At 33.3% G+C, this 25250-nt stretch overlaps 1 protein-coding gene across 4 annotated transcripts in view; it reads left to right on the top strand.

Annotated features, from left to right (window-relative positions):
* Nucleotides 1-511: 511 nt before the first annotated feature.
* C5 (complement C5) overlaps nt 512-25250 on the top strand; it is a 117783-nt gene continuing 93044 nt past the window's right edge. For all 4 annotated transcript variants that reach the window (XM_074292944.1, XM_074292943.1, XM_074292942.1 and 1 more), the window contains exons 1-9: nt 512-642; nt 1611-1803; nt 3098-3260; nt 5323-5393; nt 10454-10545; nt 14652-14734; nt 15252-15342; nt 17273-17387; nt 19528-19654. In XM_074292944.1, coding sequence (XP_074149045.1) covers nt 539-642; nt 1611-1803; nt 3098-3260; nt 5323-5393; nt 10454-10545; nt 14652-14734; nt 15252-15342; nt 17273-17387; nt 19528-19654 — 1039 coding nt within the window. In that variant the 5' untranslated portion in view covers nt 512-538. The remainder of the gene's footprint in view (nt 643-1610; nt 1804-3097; nt 3261-5322; nt 5394-10453; nt 10546-14651; nt 14735-15251; nt 15343-17272; nt 17388-19527; nt 19655-25250) is intronic.

The raw sequence follows: 25250 nt of genomic DNA, 5'->3' as shown, positions 1-25250 counted from the left end.
AAATGACATATATGTATATACTTACACATATACATACACATACACACATATCATTATTAATCTACTTTGCATCTGCTGCCTTGCCTGTTCCAACTCCCCAGAACAAGGCACCAGTCCCAGGATAAACTCATTACTTCTAAACTCACCAGCCTGGTACAGCTAAGTCCTTTGTTTCTTCTTCCCACTCCCCAACTAGACTTCACCTCTCAAATTATCAAAGCTTGACTCATCATCACCCTCACAGACCAGTCCAAAACAGACCAGTCTTCGCAGAAGTAAAGCCTAGGTCTAATTTTGATCCAGTCTCCTTAGTACTAGATTTTTTTGTTTTAAGGTCTTTCTTCCACACAAAATAAAGTTTCTCAAACTGGAAATTCCATCAGCCCTCCTAATGTTACCTTTGGACATCAAATCAGTTCATGTGGAAGTTTAAGAATCCTCTTGGAGAGTTTTCTCTCTCACATTAATAATTAACCCAATGAATGAGGTCTCAAACACTAGCAGCAGAATTGAGTCAAATCCAGGTTGAGGCACTCTCATGAAGAGCAGCACCAATGGTTTTCTGTTACTCACCAGTATGGACATTTTAAGAATAGTCTGCATTTTAGTCTGCTTTGGAAAAAGCTGGGGACAGGAGCAGACGTAAGTAAAAATAATGCATATTGATTTGAAATGCTACTTGATGGTGAAACCTGGGTTCCAGGTCCAACCTTGCTACTAACTCTTTAATTGTGACCAAGAACAAGCTGCTTCATATGTTTCATTTTAATTTATTAATTATATAGAGTCTGAGATGATCATTATCCTTCTAGCTTTAGATTTCTATGATTTTGTCCTGAGCCAACAAGCAAAACTAACATATTTATAGAAGTAGAAGATTTGTCTTGGTGAATGAGGGGGAAGTATAGAAAGAAGAGATGGGATTTATGGGCTGAATGTTGACTATGAACCTCAGGTATGGTGGGTTGTCATTAAAAATATATATACTCTCCTTGCATAGAGAGGGATAGGTGGAAGAGAAGATAACCTGAAGCATGAATTAGAGTTCAATTGCTACACTCTAGATACAATTTTTGTATAGCAGTAAATTAAAATTTATTTTTTTCAGAATATTTTAAACAATTGTATAATGTCCTTTAATAATAACTAGGATCCTTATTTGAGGTAGTTAAAAAAATCCCAAGTCATTATATTTAATTAAAAATAAGTTTTTATTGATGTCTTAGTTTTTATGTTGTTTGCAATAATGCTTCCCCATCCTCATCTAGAGAATTATCTCAGGTAATGATTTTTTTTAAAGAAAAAAAGGAAGGGGGGGAATCAGTATGACTGATTAGTACACTGAAAATGAAATTGTAAAAACTAGAACTGGAAAGTTCTATATTTCAATGTTTTTTAAGGATATGATGCAAAGTCACACAAAATCTATTTCCATATGAACTATGTTGCAAAAGAAAAAATATGATACAAAACAAGAAAAGTTTTAAAAATATGTTTATTTATACTCAGAATTAAGACAATATATTGATTTTAAATATTTCTAATATTTAAAAAAAATCAGAAGCTTGGACTATACAGAAATTGACCCATTTGTTCTATTGTTCTAACAGATACATCATTGCAGCAGCAAAAGTATTTCATGTTGGAGCATCTGAAAATGTTGTAATTCAAGCTCATGGATACACAGAAGCATTTGACGCTACCATCTCCATTAAAAGCTTTCCAGATAAAAGATTCACTTATTCCTCTGCAAAAGTGAATTTATCCCCAGAAAACAAGTTCCAGAACTCTGCATCCTTAATTGTATGTCTTCAAAGAATAGTTTGTCTACTTTTACAAATATAGAGTGAAAAGCAATTTGACATAGAAGGAGGAGTGCTTGTCTAGGAGACAAAAGAGCTAATTTTAGTCTCACATCCAACACCTTTGTGGGCAAATGATTTAAAGTCTCCAAGCTTAAATTTTCTAATCTATAAAATTGATATGATAATACTATATTACTTATCTTCCAGGATTGTTATTGAGAAAACCATTTTGTAAACTTTAAAATGCTATAACAATAACAATATTTATTTAACATTTATTTAATTAAGCATTTATATAACATTTTAAAGTTTATATAACATTTTAAAGCATTAATAAGCATTTATATAACATTTTAAAGTTAGTAAAGTACTTTTCAAAATCTCATTTTATCCTCACAACAACAATGAGAAGTGGATGTTGTTATTATCCTATTTTACAGATGAGGAAACTGAAGTAGATAGAGGTTAAATGACTTCTTCGGGTCATATAACTAGTAGGCATTTGGAGCTGGATTTTAATTCAGATGTTTGAAATTCCAGGTCTAGTCTCTATAAACTCAACTCCTCTATAAAAATGTTTGTTTAAAAATCAAATTCTGACATGGTTTTAATATTGACACTTGCAAAGAGAAAATTTGTATTTCCATTTGAGATCACTAAATAATTTAAGAAACATGCCATGTAACAACTTATTCTTACATGTCTAAAATAGACTTTCAAAATGATAATTGCATCTTATATAGAAAAAACCTAAATGGATTTTAAAATCTAATTGAGAACTAGAACATATCCATAAAATATGAAGATGACAGACATTAGAATTTAAAATTCAATGCTAATATTTATATAGTACTTTACATAGTAAACATTTTACTTTTATTATCTCAATAAGTATAACCATTTCAAGGTAATACAATAATTGTGGAGATAATTTATTTCTATTTACTTTGAGAAGAATAAGAATTCACATGTATATAATTCAAGTTGCCATCAGACTTTCGAAAATGCATGATTCCTTTTGAGTCAAGTAGATGATGATGATGATTAGATAATAATTGTTATTGTTATTATTATTATTCTATATGAGAAGTAAACTGAAGTTATAGATGTAACCTTTTCAAAGTCTTATAACTAGGAGCTGACTGAGTCAATACTGATTTCTGATGACTATTCTCTTTTTTAGCGCTGTACCTTTCTAGTACTCTTCAAAGTAACACATATATAAAGGTGTTTAAAGAGTCTTTAACCACTTTGATATTATTTTACATTCTCTCTTAACACTTCTATTTCAGATTCAGCCAAGAGATTTATCTAGCAGAGGAAATACCGTTTCTTATGTATATTTAGAAGTTGTTTCTCCCCACTTTACAAGAGAGAAAAGAATACCTTTAACCTATGAGAATGGATTTCTGTTCATTCAGACAGACAAGCCCATTTATACTCCTGATCAGTCAGGTAAAATACCAACTATTCTTTTCTGCCTAGAAAACAATTACATCATTCTTAAAAACTCTTCATTACTCATAGTTCCTTTAGTTTTCATACAAATTAGTCTTATGAGGTCACTGTTTTCATTCTTGATAACTCACAGACTTTCTAAAAGTCAGGAAATGGATTTCAAGGGATGCAAGTCTTAGCTAAACCTGAAAAAGAAAATCCTTTTCAATACATTTTGCAAAAGATTATCTAAATTCCAGCTTTGTAAATTGTAGTTCATGATCCCATATAAGGTCTTGTAACAGAATGTGGGGAGTCACAACATTATGATTTATTATCGTAAATTTTTTATAAACCTAATTTTTATACCTATATATCTGGGCTTATGTAAACATTTCTCAGGCAAAAAGGGGTGGTGAGTGGAAAAAATTTAAGAAGTCCTGAATTTCTAACCCATCTAACCCTGAAGCTTTCAAATGATGAATTCACTCCTTTTGGAACTCATCTGACTTTTAAATGGCTCATATTGTTTAAACAAAACAAAAACAAAACTTCCTTTCTTTATCCTTAGTTCAGCTCTCTGGGATCAAGTAGAACCAATGTATAACTCTTCCATATAATACTTCAAATATTTAAAGACAACAGTATTGTCCATCTCCCCTTTCTCCAGTATCTTTTCTTCTTTTAACTAAAAACCATAGCCTACAATGACATCATCATCAGTATTCTCTCCATGGAGGTCCCATTACTTTTTTTTTTTTCCCCCCCCTGAGGCTGGGGCTAAGTGACTTGCCCAGGGTCACACAGCTAGGAAGTGTTAAGTGTCTGAGATCAAATTGAACTCGGGTCCTCCTGAATTCAAGGCTGGTGCTCTATCCATTGCGCCACCTAGCTGCCCCAAACCAGGAGTTCTTAACCTAGGATTTATGGACTTTAAAAAATATGTTTTGAAAATTGGATTTCAATTTAATTGGTTTCCTTTGTCATCCTTCATATTTTATAAATATAAGAATTTAAAAACATGATTATGAGAAAGGACCCATAAATTTTACCAGATTGCCAAAAGGCCCATGACATATAAAAGGTTAAGAATTCCTGACTCAAATAATTCTGTGACAATATTTATTTCAAATAGTTTTTATTTGCTTATATAGAGAAAAAGAAAGGGTAGATTTTTCAATGAGAGCACTTACTTGTTTTCTAAACAAAATATTCATGCTCATATCTTGAAATTGACTCCTGAAAGGTAGTGATAAAACATGTGTTACACCAAGTGTCAACCTCATACATACCCTGATGTGTATTTGCAAAAGTTTTTGCAATATTTTGCTTATTAGATATGCTTTTCAAAATCTATTCAAGTCAAATTTTGATCAAATATATTTTAAATGAAATAAGTTATATATTTGAGGAAATTTAAAAAAAATCTTTCAGAGATCTTTTTTTTCCTTTCCTTTTCTTTTTTTTGAGCATTGATCTTTCCACTGCTTTTAAGTAGGAATATGTAGTTAAAATAGGCAGATGCCTACATAATATGGTTTCCAGGAAACCCCCAAAGTTCCCTCTATCCCCATATCTGATACCATGTGGGGAATTTAGAATTCCCAGAACATGAACAAGATAGTGCAAAACTTGATAAAAACTTTAATATTATGATTAAATTGCTTACTCTAGGATCTTTTCTCACTTCCCCTTATTTTTCTATTGAGTAAAATATATTACTCTGTCCAACTATGTGTGTATACTCTTCCCTCCTTTGATTAGTTTAGAGAAGAATACTGTTCAAGTATCATTTCCCCCATACCCTTCTTTTTTCTTGTATAGATTTCTACTTGGATACTCTAAAAAAAATGAGGTATTTCCTTATCATTTGGGAGAATCTTTATTCAATGTGAGTGATCAAATTGTCATTCCTAATTTATCTATTTTTACGGTTTTTTCATTGAACTTTTTTTTTCTCAGAATCAATTGTATTTTGAGATTGAAAACTTTAGAAATCAAGCAATCCTAGAATTGTGGTTTTGATGGTTATATTAAATAGAGTTCGACATACTTTGTAATGTGCAAATTATTCTTGCAGTAAAGATAAGAGTTTATTCCTTGAATGAAGAATTGAAGCCAGCTCGGAGAGAAACGACCTTAACTTTTATAGTGAGTATACTTGTGTAAATAATTTAGCAATATCTTTTTCAGAAACAAGAATAGGGTGGAGGCTTCTGTGACTAAACTTGATCAAAAGCCATTCAATTTTGAAAAACCTTTCATTAAAGCATTTATTATACACAGATATACAAGTCACTAAGCTTATAAGCTATTAAAAGTAATAAGACTCATAATCAACAAACCTTTACTGGGCACTTTCTAGAGGCCAAGCATTTGGATAAGTTCTGAAAATATAAAATAAGACACAAAAATGGTCCTTGCTTTAAATAAGCGCCTAATCTAATGGGGAAGACAATATGCAAATAATTATGGACATACCAGATATATAATGTAAATGGAAGATAATCATAGAATGAAGAGACTAGTAAGATCTTTCGCAGAAGGTAGTATTTGAAGTCTTGAAGGAGACCAGGGAAGCCTGAAGGTAGGAATAAGTAGAAAGAACATTTCAGATATAAGGGACAGCCAGTAAAAAAAAAAATTAGAATTGAAAGATAGAGTATGAAGTATAAGTAATAGAAACCACTGTAGCTGGATCTTACGGTTGAAGGAAATAAATATAAAAAGTCTGGCAAGATAGGAAAGACTCAGTTGTAAAGAGCATTAAATATAAAACAGCATTTTAAATTTGATTTTGGAGGTAACAGAGAATCAATGGAGCTTATCAATTAGGGAATTGACACAGATAGACCTAGGTTTTAGGAAAATCATTTTAGTAGTTTACTGGGGTGTGGGTGTGAGTGAGACTGGAGGTAGGGAAACCAACCAAAAGGTAATTTCAATAATCCACATATAAGGTAATAAAGGTTGTACCAGGGTGTATGAGAGAAGAGATCTTATATGAAAAAGAGCATAAAAGTAGAAATGACAAGATAAGGCAATTGATTGACAATGTGAGGTGACTGTGAAAGAGGAGTTAAAGAGGATACCAACATTTTAAGCCTGGGTGACTGGGAGAATTATGATGCCCTTAATATTAAAAGGGAAATTTTTGAAAGAGGGAAGAATTTGGAAGGAAAGATAATTTCTATTTTGGATATGTTGAGATTGAAATGTCTATAAGACATTCAGTTTGAGATTTCCAGAAGGCAGCTGAAAATGTAGCAGTGAACCTAAGGAAAAAGATTAGAGTTAGATATGGGAATCATCAATCTGCAAGCTAACTGAATTTATTGGAGCTTCTGAGATCATCAAGTGAGATAGATGGAAAAGGAAAGAGGTTCTAGAACACAGGTTGAAGGAACATCTACAATTAGCTGATATGATCTGGATGAAGATTTAATGAAGGAACTGGAAAAAGTAAAACCAAGAGAGAGCAGTCACCAAAACCTTGAGAGGAAAAAGTATCCAGGAGGAGTGAGTGATTAACAGTGCTAAATGCATTTAGTCAAGATAAGGATTTAGATTAGTAATTCTCAAAGTGTGGTACTTGGACTCCTCAGGATGCTTGGGACGCTTGCAAGGGATCTGCAAGGTCAAAACTATTTTCATAATAATCCTAAGACATGATTAGCCTAATAAAAATCACCTCTCTTTTCCAACTACATATCTGTGTGGGCTGGATTTTTTTTTCACATATTTCAACTAAATCAATATATGATAATGGATTAAATGAAGATTCAGACATGAGACTCCATGGTCTTTTATTAAACCACACATTAAAAAAAAAGTTGTAAAATATATGTCAAATAAAGCCATTCTTTCTAAATTACTTTAGGGGGAAGATGAAGTTATTTTTCATAAAACATGCTATTTATATCAATAGAATGGGTTTATTATTGTTTTAAATGAATTAATAAATGTTTTTTAAAATACCAGTTTTGATTTCTAATACAATAAATAACCTCCACAAAAAGACTCCTTGAGGTCCTCAATATTTTTAAAGAATATAAAGGCATCATGAGATTAAAAAAATCTGAGAATTTCTGATATAAAGGAAACCATTAAATTTAACACTTAAAAGATCATTGGTAAATTTGGAGAAAAGAGGTTCATTTGAATGGTAAGGATTTAGCCAGATTGCAGAGAAGAAAAGTTGTTAAGAAAAAAGTGAGAAGAAGAGAACTGGGGACACATACTGTAGACAAATTACTCAATTAGTTTTGTCATAGGAAGTAAGAAGGATATAAGATGATAGCTAGAAGGAAAGTCAGATCAAATGAGGATTTTATAAGAATGGGGGATATGTGGACAAGTTTGTAGGTATCAAGGAAGGAGCCAGTATATAGGAACAGATTGATGATAGAGAATAGAGATGAAAGAGGGAGAAATTTACTGGAGATGGGAAGATATGGGATCAAGGATGAATATAAAGGAGTTTATCTTGAGAAAAAGAAGGGCTATCTCTCCATATTGTGAGTGAGAAGGTAGTAGGGATGATGCTTGAATGATGTAGAGAAGGGGAAAAGAGGAAAGTCTCTGTGAATGACCTCAAATTTTTTAGTGAAGTATAAGACAAGAGCTCGCCTAGGGAGACAGAGTACTGTGGGAAGATGGAAGTAAGATGAAAATATTTGGAACAGCTTTTATGGTGAATGAGATAGAGAAATTATTAAGTAAGTTGCAAAAAGTTTTGTTTGCTTTGCTGAGCATATATATATATATATATATATATATATATATATATATATATATACATGAACATATATGCATAAATGTGTAGAATTAGTCTGTATTCTTCTTATTATTCAGTTCTATTCATCAGAACATGAATATGAGTGAAGGTGGTAGAAGGGAAGAACAATTCATAGTTTAATTTTGACACATGGTAAAAGAGGGATCCAATGGATCCCAGAGAAAACAATGTAGAGGTCACTTGGTCCACTTGGTCCACAGGAGGATGGTATAGTTAGGGAAGAGTGATGTCTTATTAAAAGGTATAGGGACTGGATGTCAAGTTGATGAAGATGTTTAGAAATGACAAGGGAAAGATGAAATGATAAAGATTATCATGAGATAAAAAAATTTCAGAGTTCGCAATTGTAAAAGTAGAACACTTGTGGATGATAGCAAGATCAAGACTCTGACCTCGACCTGTGGTGATCGAGGTAGATTGTGGTCATGAAAATGAAGTAGCTTGAGAAATTTGTAGGTTGGAGAGTTTAAGGGAATATCAGTATGTATATTGATGTTCTCTCATATGATGGCATGCCTTGTGATAGAAAGAAATATTGTGAGCCAGTCACTCAGCCCCGATCAGCTAAATCTGGGGCCACTGTGCTCAGTTCTTTGTTTCGTTTTAGGAAAGACATTGATCAGATGGAAAAAGTGAAATAGGGATGATTGCAACAGTGAATGGCTTCAAGTCCATGCCATAAAAGGAGTGAACAGAAGAATTAGGGAGAATAGAAGATTTAGGGAAGATAGGATAGCATTTTTTTCCCAATTAGTTTTACAGTCACTTGCAAGAGGAATTAAACTTGTCATCTTTGTCTTCAAAGAGCAAAATTATTAGGATGATTGGAAGTTGCAAAGAGGAAAATGTGGATTAATGTGAGGGATAATGTGTTCACAGCTGCCTAAAATCAGAATGGTTTTCAACAGGAGGCACTTGGTTTATCTTTCCTAGAAGTATTTAACTGAAGACTGCATGACTATTTGTTGGGCTTTTTAAAAGAGGGCATCAGGGACTAGTTGGACCAGATAACCTTGAAGATTCCTTCCGATTCTATTTCTTCCAGTGCTATGATTCTGTGATCCAGTAGCCTTTTATAGAGTTTCATAGATTTGTGGATTATTAGAATAGGAAATCTGAAAGATCATATAAGTCAAACACTCTGAAGATCAAAAAAATAAAAATAAAAACTGATACAAAATATAAGTGACTTGTCCAAAACCACACAGGTAGTCAATGAAAAAACAGGGATTCAAATCCAGGACTTGTGATTCTTTTCCCAATACTCTTTGCACTGTACCATTTCCTCATATTCCCAAGAGAAGACATTGACCCTTACTGTCATAGACAATGCTTGTTAGCTCAAAGTGCATGGTTTAATACCAATTTAAATAGCCACTGTACTAATGGGAGGGGCACTATTTTCAAAGTTAGTTGAACTAAATCTGTGATCTCTATTGGAAAGAATCAGTTATCTAGTTAGATCTAGACAGTATGACATAATGGCAAGAAAATTGGACTTTGGAGTTAAAGAGCTAGAAACTAATGAGAAGTTCGTCAATTAGTGAGCAAAATGTGGAAGGCTATAAAAATTCTCTCCATGATTTCCTCTGGTACTGTTTAAGAGTCTGAACTAGGGTCTTAAACATAATCGTATTTATTCCCTTTCCATGATCTGAAGGTTTGGTCACATTGTGCCACATCCAAAGAACTGAGAGAACAAGGAGGAGGAAGTTTGGGGGAGATAACTACAGGCAAATGAGTGTGTGTAGAGTGCTTATTCTTTTCTCTAACATGCACTTTCTCTAATGGTTCAATAAACTATGTTGCTAGACATAGTACAATATGTTTAAAACATTCATATTATGACTATTGAATCATGACCAGAGGTAGGAAACCTTATATATGAGGTAAACCCTTTGGAATTCCAGATTTCATATTATTGATATCTGAGCAATAATTCATATCACGCCCCTAGTTAATTTCTGAACCTAACTTGGATCATTCAAGGATAAAGGGGATTGTCAACAGTATCAAATCCTTCAAAAAGCTAGAAATAGAAGTAGAATAAGAACTAAGAAAAAATATAATCAGATTGACCATTTAGGTGGTAATCTTTAAAAGAACAATTTCAATAGAATGCATCAGGTTGCAAATGACTGAGGACTGAATTTGTCTGAAGGAATCAAATTGATCTTTGGAGACAGAATACTTTTTGTTAATATCCCTATGAGATGTAGAAAAACACATATGCTTTAAAAATTTTAATCAAGCTAGTAATTATTAAATCATGGTCATTTACAATAAAAATAATTTAAAATTTTATGATTAAGTAAAAATAAGGAAATATACAATTTTAAGTTCAAGCTTGAAAATAAATAAAAGTTTTTGTTCTTTGAGGTTGTAATAAAGTTTTTTTTTTCTTAATCCAAAGGATCCAGAAGGAGCAGAAGTTGAAATCCTTGAAGAAAATGATTATGTTGGCATTGTTTCTTTTCCTGATTTCAAGATTCCATCAAATCCGAAGTATTTTAAAATCTTTCTAAATAAAATGGTTTCTTTAACAGTGTGCAGTAATATTGGAAAAAGTATTAGACTTATGAATGAGAAAAATGGAAGCACATAATCGATTACTTACTACCCATAGGGGCCTCTTGCAAATTATTTAGCCTCTCTGAACTTCAGTAACCTCATTTGTAAAATGAGAATAACAATACTTGACCTGCCTCTTTCTCTAAGACATCATATTTTCAAATAAGATAATAGATGTGAAAATACCTTGTAGACTCTAAATGTGCTATCGCTGGTAGAGGCAGCTATGTGCTTAATAGACAGAGCACTGGACTTGGAATTAGGGAGATCCAAATTCACAATTATTAGATATGTAAATTTGGACAAATCATTTAACCTCTGTTTGCTTCAGGTTCCTCATGTGAAGACATTCCTCATCATAAAAATGAGGATAATAATGGCACCCACCTCCCAGAAAGTTGTAAGAAACAAATAAGATAGTAATAGTCCAGGTCTTGGCACATAATAGGTCTTTACTTTTCTCTTTATTCCCCCATATAAGTATTAAGTATTTCAGGCTATTTTGCTTGTTTGGATCTATGACTTTATGTAGGGGGTCCCTATGAGAAAGCTTGCTCTAACGATGGAGATCTATAATTGACATCCTGGCCCACTGAGTCAGTGTGGGGGAAATGATAAAGTTCCTCTATGAGGCAAGGAATCCGAAGTTCAAATTTTGCTCATATATACACAGGTTGTACAATCTACAGAAAGTGACTTAACTCTTAGGTTCTTAAGTTGTAGTTATTTTTACATAATTATACTTTAGTTAAAATGGATGTGTTCTCATGTAGCTTGGTATCAGAAGTTGTTGCTGTTCAGTTGCATCTAACGCTTCACGACCCCGTTTGGGGTTTTCTTGGCAAAGATCCTATTGTGCCATTTTGTTCCCCAGCTCATTTTACAGATGAAGAAACTGAGGCCAGCAGGGGTAAGTAACCTGCCAGGCTCACATAGCGAGGAAGTGTCTGAGGCCAGACTTGAACCAGGAAAGATGAGTCTTCCTGACTCCTGGCCTGGAGCTTTATCTATTGTGGCATCTAGCTGCCCTAAGTATCAGAAGATCTGAATTCAAGTTTCACTGGCCATTTTTTGCTGTGTGATCTTGGATAAATCCTTCACTTTTCTAGAGGTCACATGTAAGTTTCCTCATATAAAATGAAGGCGTTCACCTAGCCGATCCCCTCACATCCAGCTCTAATATTTTGTGATTCTTGTGCCCATCATATTACAGAAAGTTAGTCATGTAGAGCCACCTAGAGGGGACACAAAGATAGCGTGGCACAAACACACGTAAAACTACCTTAGGCTGGCCCTAGCAAGCTGACATTTTTTTTGAAAACCATGACTAATAAAAGTCAGTATCCTGGCAAAAACTACAGCTTGCCTTTCCAACTCTCCTTTCCTAAGGGTGTATTTGAGCCCAGAGAAGTGTGTTTGGAAAAGGATTTTTTAAAAAGGTGCTTCAGAATATATTTTTTTAATCAAAGTCTTAGAATCATTCCAGTGTAGGAACAGATGCCTAATATGCCATGATTAGTCTATAAGGTATGTTCTCTGTTTCTTCCAAACCATTGTTTGGAAATATACAGAAAATAGGTGCTGGGATAGAGGGAGAGGAAGGAGAAAGGAAAAGAGAGACATTGAAGAGAGAGGGGAAAAATGAGAGAAGGTGAGAGGGAGGGAGAGAGAAGGAAGGAAAAAGAAAGGGAGAGAGAAAGACAGACAGACCTAGACAGAGAGAGAGAGGGAGGAAAAGAGGGAGAAGGAGATGGAGAGACAGAGGCAGAAGGAGAGGGAGAGAGAGAGAGGGCAGTAAGCCCTAACACTCACTATTATTAATTGAGCAGGTATCATAGTAACAATCTCTGTGACTTACACAACCCTTTAAAAATTATTTAATAAATCATAAATGGTTTTTGCTCTAAGATGATAGGAGGGGTGCCCTACTAGAAGAAAATCAGAGATCCTGTGTACATACACATATATAATATATACATATTATGTATTAGATGCACTTACATATGTGATATATTATCTATTAGGATTAGGAAAAATCCCTTTACTAATGCAAGTCTGCATTGTGTTTACAATTTATAGTCTTAGAGAGCTGTTTAATCATGGAAGTTTAACTGACTTGCCCATTCAGACAACTAGCTCCAAGGCTGATTCTCTATTATGTTATGTTGTTTCACATATATCTAATATGTATGTAAGTATGTAATCTTTTTACATTTACATAGTTTTTAACATTAGAAAATCCATTTTTTAACTTTATTTTTATAATCCTGTGACCCTGGGCATGAACCCAATTCATTAGGATATCTACCCAGAGAATTTTTTTTTTCAGTTAAAAAAATGAATCTTTATTAAGCATAAAATCATAAAGGACATTTTAATTCATCAAACAAAATAAAGACACTAAATTGAATTTTAATAATTGGCATATAATATGTTTAATACAATATGAGATGTTTAATAATTTTTTGAGATGTTAAAGTGTGCTTGGGCATATTGGTTATGTCCTATACCAACAACTATGGTTGCACTTATGAAAATTTTATTTTTCCCCTTTTATAAGAGAAGTGAAACTCAGAAAGATGAAGTGATTTAAGTGGCAGAGGTTCATGATACACAGAGAAATTGGTTTACAAGATGAAGGGCCTTCTTGGAGTACTAGAGAGGTGACCTCATTCTTTCTAGCAATATGTCCAGTCTACACCAAAGGACTCCTTAAGTCCTAAAATCTATATTTTATATTAATTTTTGAGTTTCTTTTTACCTTTAAAATTTGAGGTTTTATGCTCTAATATTTTCTATGTAAGGAATTTTCTAGTTCTAATGTTCTAAGTGCTAACATTTTATGATTATCTTCAGTTTTACTAAGCTGTGTTCAGTGCTCTAAATTCTATTCCTGCTCTAGTGTTTTAACAGTACTAGCCAAATGTGATTTTGTGGAAGTTGGAGGTAAGGGGACAGGAAAGAGTGTTAAATTTTTTTTTTTTTTTGCCTCAGTCCAGCAGAGGGTGCTGGAGTTTCACAGAGTATTCTGAGATTTTCACAACCCTCTCCCCTGTCCCTCCCAGTTTTGGAAATTTGTTGGTGGAGGTAGAGTGGGGTGATAAAGGTCTGGTAGGGAGAGGAGAGCTGGGGGTTTGGTAGAGAGTGTGAAGAAAACTGCAGAATAAAGAGATACTTGGATACTTTGATAATTGTACAGTTCTTTGAAAATAAAGAACACTATCTAAATAATAAAGGTCCATAGTCCAATAATTTCACATAAGGTCTAAATGATCGATTTCTCACAATTCCAGAATTTCACCATTTGGCAAACAGTGTTCTATATCAAGTGTTTTGGGCAACAGCATTATTTATTTTCTAAAGTTTATAATTAATTGTTGAAGTTAGACTTCAAGATTGGCCCACTAATAAAATTTTATTCAATTCAATACACATTTGAGAAGACATTGCTAGGAAACAATGCTACTAGAAAATGAACTTGATTATCTGCAGCTTTTTCTTCTTCCGAAAAATGAATATTTTATTTATTTATTTACTAACTATATTAGCCTCAGAAATAGGTATTGAATAGTTGAACTCTTAATTGTTGAATGAAGCCTGTACTAGTTGAGAAAGGGAATTTGAGACTGTATAAAATTCAATCTCTTGCTTTTAGAGGAACTTGTCTGATAGAATAAGGTAAACTCTTCATATAACAATTATTTGTTATAATAAACCATAACAAATGGAAAGAAGCTATTACTAGTGACATAAATGCAGTACCTTGCAAACACTGTGCTTTCTGAGTTAAATTGAATAAAAAAAAGAAAATATAAATTTCAATAATATGGATTTAATCTCACATAAACTCATTATCACACTCAGTATTATTGCAACTAAGTGGAAGATACAAAATATACGTGTGAAATGTATGGTCATATTGATTTTAAGTTAATTTTTTCCCATCTAAAAATAAAGTGTTTGATATCTTCTGGGTCAAGATGAGAACTATTATTAATTGATGACAACTTTTAAGTAATTTTGACTATTTTGTTTCCTAGATATGGAGTGTGGACAATTAAAGCCAAATACAAAGAAGACTTTACAACATTAGGCCTTACATATTTTGAAATTAAGGAATATGGTAATTTCCAGCAATTGCTGAGATTTTTTATTGTGTTTTAAGGATTTCTTTTAAAATGGTTTGTCTTCCATAAATTGTAAAATAGTAAGCTACTTTGAAAAAAGAAGCAGGAATAATTATAATAATGACAAATCATATGTTTAAAGTAGCATGTTATGGACTAGGAATCAGGATTCCTGGGTTATATAGTTCTTAGTCTGGCACCAACTTTGTAATCTTGGGGGAACTATTTTAACTTTTTAAGTCTCTTATTTAATCTTTACTAAATAAAGATTATTTATTTAATAATCTTTAATAATTAATCTTATTTTTAAAGAATAAACCTTTTCTAATTTTCTAATTTCTATTCTAAATTTTGCTGTAAGGAATAATGAATCAATGTCATTTCATCAAATGGGAGGAATATTAAGAAGCAAATTTTTCCTATCTTAATAGTCCATCCAGCTATACCAAAAAGCTTTGTGCTTTTAAAATAATATTTCAATTATTTTATTCTTTCTTCATTTTTTATTTTCAGTGATGCCACGCTTTTCTGTATCAATAGAACCAGAAAAGAACTTCATTAGCTACAAAGAATTTGAAGACTTCAGTATTACTATAAAAGCTATGTAAGTGAATCAATTTTCAAATTTACCATTTTTTTTAGTATATAATCCTGTGACCCTTTGTTTTGTTTTAAAAAACGGTCGCAGTACAGTACATTTATTAGTACATATTGACAGAAAATATATGATGACAAAAGGAACAAGGATTCAGTAATATTTTTTTAAAAATTTGAATTTTATTGGTCACTATCTACATAGATTTGAAAACTATTAATGTACTATGTAAGATATTATTTATTCTGTCTGCGGAAAGTATGTTTGCTTCAGAGTTCACCAAACTGTTGAGACCATTCATGGAGGGTTTCTTCTTCTCTCATCCCCATCTTCCCTTTGCCATGTCCCCTATTATCTCCTCTTTCACTCTATCTCTAATGAAGTAGTGGCCTTTCTACTTGCCAACGTCACCTCCACTATATGTACTCTTGATCAAGATAAGGCTTGATCTTATCCCCTCTTCTCAGCAGTTTTCCTCCATCTTTCCTTATCTACTGGCTCCTTTCCTGCTACCTACAAACAAATAGATGTCTCCCCCATCCTTAAAAAAATCCTCATTAGTTTCTACCATGCCAATCAGCTATCATTCTTTATCTCTCTTCTCTTTTTCAGCTGAACTTGAAAAAGTCATGTATACTCAGTGCTATCACTTCCTTTCTTTTCATTATTTATCAAACCCTCAGCAATCTGACTTCCATCATTTAACTGAAATTGTCCACTCCAGAATTACCAGTGTCCACGAGGATATATCTTCAATGGTGTCTTCTATATAGGCAGAAAGGGAAAGAAATAACAGTGCTCTCTAAGCATCACTTGTCAGTTTATATGGCCAACTAATATATTATAGCACAGTGGCCAGGTGAAGTCTTGGACTTCTGATTTCATTAGTTGGGAGATATGATTGGATCATAGTATCATAAAGTTAGTTGATTGATTCCTTTCTTGATATGACAGGAGTATATAAGTGAAGGCATAACAAACACAAAGTAATATATATGAGATCTGGGAGTTCATTAATACAAATATGGAGGACCTTGAATGAAGACTAAGATGAATAAACTCTTTCTCCCAATGAAGGTTAGCTCCTTCTCTGAAACTTATACTTGTGGAAAGTTACTACTAAGGACACTGGAAAGTGAAGATCACATAGTTCAGGGTTACATAACCAGAATATGTCAGAGGCAAATCTTAAATCTGGCTTTATTACTAATTGTCCATTCCCTTTGCCAAACAGTGTATAAATTCACATTTATATAGCATTTTGAAGTTTAACCATACTAGCTAAAATTAATATAAAGGATCTAAAGTATACATAATGCTTTACTTTTTCACAATATACCTGAGAGATAAATAGCATTTATGATATACTATTTCCACCATTTTATAGACCAAGGCTTAGAGAGATGGATCTCTTTGCCTGGAGTCAATCAGTGAACAAGTAATTGTGTCAAAAATCCAGGCTCAATGGGAAGGAAGAAGTTCTCTTCATTCATTCACCAGTCAGGATTCTCTAAACTAGGTCTGAATCCTTTTGTGCAATCTTGGGCACATTGAGCTTGGATGGCTCAGTGAAGAGAGTATGGCTAGATTCCAATTAGTGCAAATAATGAATCTTATTAAGTGAGCACATATATTCAGAAAGAGCTGAATTCTAATCTTGCCTCAGATACTTTATAAATAACTTAATCTTTCTTGAGCCCCATTTCTTGTTCTATAAAATTGAAGACTTCTAAAGTCTCTTTCAGCTTTAAATCTATGATCTTATGAACTCTTGGCCTGGATTTTCTTATCTATTGAATAGAGAAAATAATCTCTGCTTTACCTATAACTCAATCTATTGTAAGGATCAAAACTTGATATAAAATTAAATATAGTTTTATTTTATATGAAAATCATTATGATAACTTTTAAGTGGTTTAATTATGTTATCATTTGACAGCTATTTTTATAATAAGAAGGTCTCTGAGGGAGATGTTTATATCAATTTTGGAATAAAAGAAAGTTTAGAAGAAGATAAGAAAGAAATGTTGCATAAATCAATGCAGCAGGCACAGGTAAGATTCTACAATGATATTTTCACAAAATGAAATGTATATTTATTTGTTATACATATTTTTATATATAGGCATGGGTATGGTCTTTATACATGTAATCATATACATAGGATAATAGAGTTTTAGAGGTATTAGAATGGAATGACAGGGGTGTTTGAATAATACTGTAACAAACATGAGATCATAGATGAAGGCTATAGAAAATCATTTAGACAACTGTGGAGGTCCTCGAATGATAACTGTAAGATGCAAGGAAAACTGGAAACAACTGAGTTAGGATATCTGAATTGTAGTTCTGATCCAGATTTTAATTTGCTAGTGTGATTCTGTCCAAATTACTTCCCTTTTCTAGGTCCAAATTCTGTGTATTAGACTAGATTACCAAGATGACCCTTTCAGGTATAAAATTCTATGATCCTTATAAAAGAGAAATTAAGGCAATTTTCAGATAATTCTAGATAATTCTACTTAGAATAAGCCTTCATGAGACTGGTTTTTCACAAATTGTCTCCCATGCAAATGAAAAAATTATACAAAATTGATAGATACGAGGACAGAGTTAATTTTTCTCCATGATCTAATTATTGATATTGTCAGACATGAAACAGAAGGACATAAGATTACTAAAGGTGTTTATCACTGTCATGGAAAATGACTCAGGCAAGTCAAAGGAAAAAGCCATATGCTTTAACTGATGCAGTCCTTCAGATTCTCCCTTTTTCAGATATCCTTGACCAAATTAATCCCCCCAAAACTGCAAGGTCTTCTTTATGTCATTAATGGGCAGTATAAAAAGACTATTGTAACAATCCATATAGAAGACAAAAAAATGTAGAAGAAGGGTACCTATTATTAAGACTATAATATGTAGTTGGATTGACAACATATTGAGTTAATCTACAAATACACATGTCTTAGTCTTAGACATTATAGATAGAGATTGAAGTGGACTCAGAGTTGATAGGAAGAAGAGAGTAAGCTAGATTGCATTTTGTTAGTGTGTAGTGCTCTTGAAGTTCCTAAGATGCTCTCTGAAACAAAACCTGATCTTTTAGTACCACTATGTTTCTGGGAATGTTAAATCACTACAAAATAAGAGTAATATAACATCAAAAGAATCAGAATTATAGGTAGGTACGTAGAACTCATAAATTGGCTATAGAATATAGAAATGAGGGACTGCTAAGGATTTGTTAACAAGTGGCTTAAAATTTGCTCTTTAGGAAATTTTTGATAAGAAAAAGAAAGCAGGTCTCATAAGAAGTGAGGGATGATGAACAGATGGGCAGACTGAGTGGTGTTCCTGTACCTGTGGAAAGTTAAAAGATAAAGAAGAAGGGATCTACTGTAATAGGCAAATTTCCTTTTTTTATTCATGAAATAATGACAAGAATTGGTTGCAAGCCACATCATTGAGATGAGATCACATGTCCATGGAAGTATCAATGTGTTCTTATCATTTATATTTTTAAGAAGCTTTACGTTTGAATATTATAGACAAATCAGACTTAATTATGTATTCACTTTTCCACTTTTTTTTGCTAATGTAGACTTGATCAGTACTTGAAAAAGGAACTACTTTAATTTTCTGTGATATTAACCTTACATTATAGGTTTCTTAAATTTATTCAGTTGCCCCTCAGAACCATTCGATTTCAAAAACAATATCCTAGATTTGCTACACTGTCACTTGGCAGAAAACAGTTATTGAATTTTGGATTCATATTTTAAATAGAAAACAGCAGCTTTGTGGCATCAATTTCAGTTGGGGGAAGGGCACAGGGTCTTTCTTAGCTAACAAAGCAGAATAGTGTGGAGTTGCATCAAGGCATATAGTCTGGTAAGAAGCCAGTATGAGGGCAAAGCTGAATATTAAATAAGTAAAACTTCCACATACACTCACCATATAGAACTGGGGCAGTATTCCTTAATGTTTACCTCTATGTATTGTATTATCATATGACTGCTAATTGTGCTAAAGGCTGCTCAAGATGGACTCTTATTTACCTTTATAATTATATATATTTATATGTACATATAAATATGTATATAATATAATATAAATTTATCTGTGTAATAATATATATGTTACCTTTATAATGTGGCAAATGTTACACACTTTTGGTCTCTTGAAAAACAGATGATAAATGGAATCACAGAAGTCACATTTAACAGTAAAAAGGCAATTGAAGAATTATCGTATCGAAGCCTGGAAGACTTGAATAATAAATACCTGTATGTGACTGTTATAGTCCTGGAGTCAACAGGTAAGAGTTTGACATTTTGTGCCAGAATGAGTGACTGTGGTTAAATATTTGGATATCACATAGGAGTGGCATAAAGCATGACATCAAGGTCAAGAAAAGTCTGTTATGTATTGAGAACAAGCTCTAACAGAATAGTAGAAGAAAGTGTGCTTGTACCCAGAAAATAGTAAGATTTATGTGTTGGGTAAAACTCTCTGTAGGATTTATGAAGAAGAATTTTACAGAATGATTAAGAGAATTTGATTATGAATTGCTCTTGTTCTGAAGGGATTCCAGATGCATAAAATATTAGCATCTATCAATAAACTATAAACATCAATTATATGTGTATATATGCTTACATGAATAAAAGAGAAACAGTATGAACAGATGCTACATTTCTATTATTATTTTATAAATTCAAGAGTCCCAAGATGACATGATTGAAAGGTAGAAGGTGATCTTAAAGATGATCCAGGTTAATCCTCTACTTAGGGACATAAAGATATTGAGGCTCAGAGAAGTACCCAAAAGTACCCAAAGTCATTGAGATAGTAAGTAGTAGAGCCAAGATTCTAAGTAATCTGACTTTAAATCCCTTGTTCTTCCCATGACATTACTCCGTGATCTCTTCAAAATGACACAATTGGTTAGTGGTAGAGCTGTGTTCCAGAAACAACTGTGGCAAAAGTTAGGTTTAATAGAATAAGGAATGCATTTACATAGTATATAGTATTTGTAATATAATAAGCCCTTAAATGCCTGTTGACTGGTTGGATTACATGCTTTCTCTGTAGCTTATAATTAGGTTTTGAAAAATTGGATTTCTGTATCTTTAATATGAAAGAATTGAAGTTGTTCTTTTAGGACTTTTCCAGCTGTAATATTCTATTTTTTAACATTATGCATTCTAAGGTTCCTTCTAACACTAACATGTCAGGTTCTGTGTTCTTACATTCTATGTTCTAAGTTCCCTTCTAGCTTTAGCATACCAATTCTCACTGTCCTTTATTTCACATCATAGGATAAGATCTCTTCTAGTTGTAAGCTAGAAATGTCTTCCCCCACAATCCACACCCCTGCCACTTGTTCCTAAAAGCAATGCATTTTAACTTATGTAAATCAATCAATAAATAGGCATTCATTAATCACCTACTATATGCCAATCATTATGATAAACAGCAGTGATACAAATACATAAGGGAAACAGACCCTACCATCATGAGCTTAAGTTATGAGAGAACCAATACATACATATATGTGTATATAAGCAATATTTTTAAAAATACAAGAGAATCACAGGAAAGAAGACACTGGTAGTTGTGGGAATCAGGAAAGACCAGAAATAATATACAGTTTGAGCTGAATTTTGAAGAAAACTAAAGATATCAAGAGAAAAAGAAAGAGGCGAAGTGGAACTGCATTTCCCAGTATGAGAGACAAGTGCAAGGATGCAGAGATGGGAATTGAAATATCATGTAGAAGGAACAAGTGGGTAAGTTTAGTTGGACTGCAGATTCTGTAGAAGAGAGTTCTGGGTAGTAAGACTAAAAAAAGTAAGAAAAAGCAGTATTGTAAAGAATTATAGATATCAAACAGAGGAGTTTATATTTGATCTTAGAGATACTAGAGCCTCAGTAGAGTTTTTGAATAGGAAGAGGCAGAAAGAGTCATAAGGCAACATTGTAGAGGGCTGGAACTCTGGAGAAGTATATTTGAAACAAGGTGTTAACTCAGTGGAATTGATAAAATGATGGTTCTCTAGTTCACACATATTCAGTGTGCTGTAATGATGTAATTATACTAGGGTATATAAGAGCTAAGAAGGATTGGAAATGAGATGTTCTGTCTTTGACCATCCTCCTGGTGGCTCTCATGCCTCCTGCACTTCTCCACTAAGATCAAAACTGGGCCAGAATAAAGACTCTAGATTCTATTCCTGACCATTCTTGTGGGATCTATCTTGCTGAGACCAAGGCCTGTCAGAAGGACCTCCAGAAAGCTAGCCCAAACATTACACAACACCAATTAAGAGAACATTTAAAGTAGTCTAAGACAGAGGTGCTGAAAGCTTGAACTAGAAGGTGGTTGTGTGAATAGAAGGAAAGATGAGATATGGGGACAGAAATGACAGGTTTGGCCAACTAATTTGGATATGTGGGATAAGTGAGAGTGAGGAGTTGAGGGTGATTTTAAACTCCAAAGATTAGTAAGAAGTGATAACCTAAGCAGTAATAGAGAAATGTAGTAGAATTATGAGTTTTGCCATAAAGATAAAATTAAGAATGTAGAGAGGAAGAAAGAAGGCAGCCAAGGACAGAGCCTTGGAATATACCCACAGTTAGTGGTTGTAACATGGATAAAGAATCAATGAGGAGTCTGAAAAGAAATAGTCAGACAAGCAGGGGAATCATGAGAGAAAAGTGTTATAAGAATCCAGAAAGAAGAAAATAGCTAATAATCACTATCAGATGCTGAAGAGAAATCAAGAAGGATAAAGATTAAGACATCATTACATTTGACAATTAAGAGATAATTGGTAACTTTGGACAGAAAGCATTTTCAGTTGAGAAATTACAAGCCAGATTGTAGATAGTTTAGAAGAGAGTGAGAGGAGAGGAGATGGAGGTACCAAATTAAGTAAAGATGATTTTTTTAGAGAGTTTACCTGAAAAATGGAGGAGAGATATAGAATAATAATAAGCAGGAACAGTGGGACTCAAATGAGTTGTTTTTTTTTTTTTTCAAAAAATGGAGAAACTTGGGCATGTTTTTTATACAACAGAAAAGGAATCACTAGCTAGGGGATGATTGGATAATAAAGGGGATAGGGATGATTGTAAAGACAATCTGCTATAGAGAATAGATGAATACATATAAAGGGTTTAGTCTTAGTCAGGAGAAGAGCCACTTCTTCCTCAGGTCAGAAGTAAAGGAAAAAAATAATTGGGGATATTTTCAAGTAGTAATGAAATGACAAAGAGGAAAAAAAGAGATGTTGAAGCAATTGGTCCAAATTTCTTAAATAAAGCATGAGTCAAGGACTTCAGCTGAGAAAGCCTTGGGCAGTGGTCTATGAAAGACTTTTCTTATTACTCCACTAAAACTGTCCTTGTTAGGAATACCTGTTAGTTTTTCCTAATCAAATCTAGTGACCATTTATCTGATCTTCTTTGTATTCCTAGGATGAATTAGTTTTCTGTGTTTATATCCTTTCTTTTTAATTCCTAATTCTTTTCCCTTGAAGGAAAAAAAAAATACATCTTATAATTCTTCTGCCACCCCGTCACAGAGTCTTAGATATAGTAGGTGCTCAATTAATGTTTGTTAATAGTTATTGTTACACAATTAATTTAATACTATTGGTCACCTTTTCAAGAAAAGGGTTGATCTCTCTCTATCCTATTTGTATTATTTCCTTTCTAAACCCACCCATGCAAGTTTACTCTTTGACTCTGTTCTTTCATTTTTAATTTCATTATTCAGAGAGCTCATTTATCCTCCTTGCTTCAATGATCTATATGTCACTAACTCCTATATTTACATTTTCAGGCATTAATTTTTCATCATTTTTCTCTGAAGAAAAGATACTTGAATGACTTGAAATTTATCATGTCATATTTAGATAATTGCAAGTAGCTTGTCCACCTCAATTATCTTCCACTGCAGTCTATCTCCAACTCAGTCATCAGAATGATTTTTTTCTGAAGCCTAGCTCTAACCATATCATACCCACCCTATATCTGCAATAAACTCCAGTGCCTTCCTTTCACCTTTAGGGTGAAATAAAGAATCCTCTTTTTGTCATTCATAACTTATCCACTCCATACCTTATACTCCTCTTTCTCCCAATCCCCTTTATACTCTGATCCAGTGATCCTGGCCTCTTTGTTGTCCCTCAAATAAGACACTCCATCTCCCTACTCTGAGCATATTTACTGAAATCATTTCCTCCATTGTGGTTTTGGGATGCAGAAATGCAGAACCAACAAAAATAGATCGGTGTTTCAGACTCCCCACCAAAGTGATAGGGTTTAGAGTGTGACCCCAAAAATGTTGGATTATAAGCCAAAGTCACAGGTTATCTCAAAATAATTTATAAGTTTAGATCTTCTCCAAAACAAGAGACAAAGATTTTATTATGCTGCTAACAGCAGGTTAAATCCTTCAGGGTTTTTAGTAAGGAAAGGAGATTTTTAGCAATTAACAAGAGGAAAGACAAGTTCCCTAGCAGAACTCATAATTAACTAGAAGGAAGGCGACCATTAAGAAGGAAACTACCTTTAAGGTGTGACAAGTTCCTAATAAACCTTTTTTTTTTTTTTTTTTTTTTTTTTTGTAGTTGTTTTGTTTTGACTCCATAAAGGCAGGTTAATCCTAAAAAGGATTTAAAAAGTAGGGATTATGCCATTGACTGGCGGTTAAATTCCTAAAAAAGTTTAACAAGCATACTAACCCTAAAAAGGAGGTAGCCATGATAAGGAGAAAGATGTCATAAAATGGGAATTAAACCACTGATTGGCAGGCTAACCCTAAAAACAAGTTAGAATCTTAATAGGCATTAGTGGGGGAATTGCAGTAGAGTAGGTCCTTTTATAGAGGAAATATAACCTTAGGAGTGACATCATATCTTGTCTTTTGAATTGGATACAGTAACAGGGATGGTGGTTTTGTCAATGCAAAGAATTCAGCCAAGAATTCTACCAAAGACCTCAACCAAATGTGTGAGACTAATAAAAATCCATTTAAAGAGCAAAAGACCCAATTAAGATCAAAAGAGCAAGACAATCAGTGCTCCTCCCTTCTTACTTTAGGGAGCAACTTAGGTGTGTAGAATATGGGCTTTCTCTTCATTGTGCCATTCCCTGTGATCTTGCTGCTGTCAAAGATCTGAGATTCTACCCTCATCACCCTCATGCCTACAACTTTCTTTCTCTTCATATGTGCCAGACTTCCCTGGATTTCCCTGGGATTCTTCAAATCTCAACTTCAGCTAGGACTTCTAAGAGAAGCCAGTCTCTCAATCTTAGTGCCTTCTCTGACATTTTCCCTATCTTAGCGTGTATGAGTATAGTTGCTTACGTGTTGTTTCCCCCATTAAACTATGAACTCCTTGAGAGCAGAGACTATATTTTGCTTTTCTTTGTATCCTCAAATGTTAGCACAATGCCCGGCACATAGTAAGCATTTAATGAATATTTATTGAATGACTGATTGTCATTTTCTTCTAAAACTACACCTCTTCTTCCTCGTCTGTTAAAAGCACTACCACTCAGTATGTATTATTTATTTTGCTTGGACGTTAACTTGGAAATGTTTCATTGGTTGTTTCATTCCATTGGTTGGAATCCAGTTGTTTTACACATGTGCTTTCTCAGCTGAACAGTAAAGTTGTTGAGGACAGGAAACTTGTCTTCTGCTTTCCTCATTCATTCAGCTAAATAGTTAATGAATATTTATTAAGTGCTTATTCTCTCAACATTGTGTTGAGTGCATTGAGAGGGATACAAGAAAATAAACACATATGCCCTGCACTGATGGAACTTAAATGACATGACCAAAAAATGGCTGGATTTTTAGTCAAAGATCTAAGTCCAAATCCCAGCTCTGTTATTTA

The sequence above is a fragment of the Sminthopsis crassicaudata genome, chromosome 2, assembly GCF_048593235.1.
Source record: "Sminthopsis crassicaudata isolate SCR6 chromosome 2, ASM4859323v1, whole genome shotgun sequence".
Lineage (NCBI taxonomy): Eukaryota > Metazoa > Chordata > Mammalia > Dasyuromorphia > Dasyuridae > Sminthopsis > Sminthopsis crassicaudata.
This window is presented reverse-complemented; position numbering and strand designations above follow the sequence as displayed.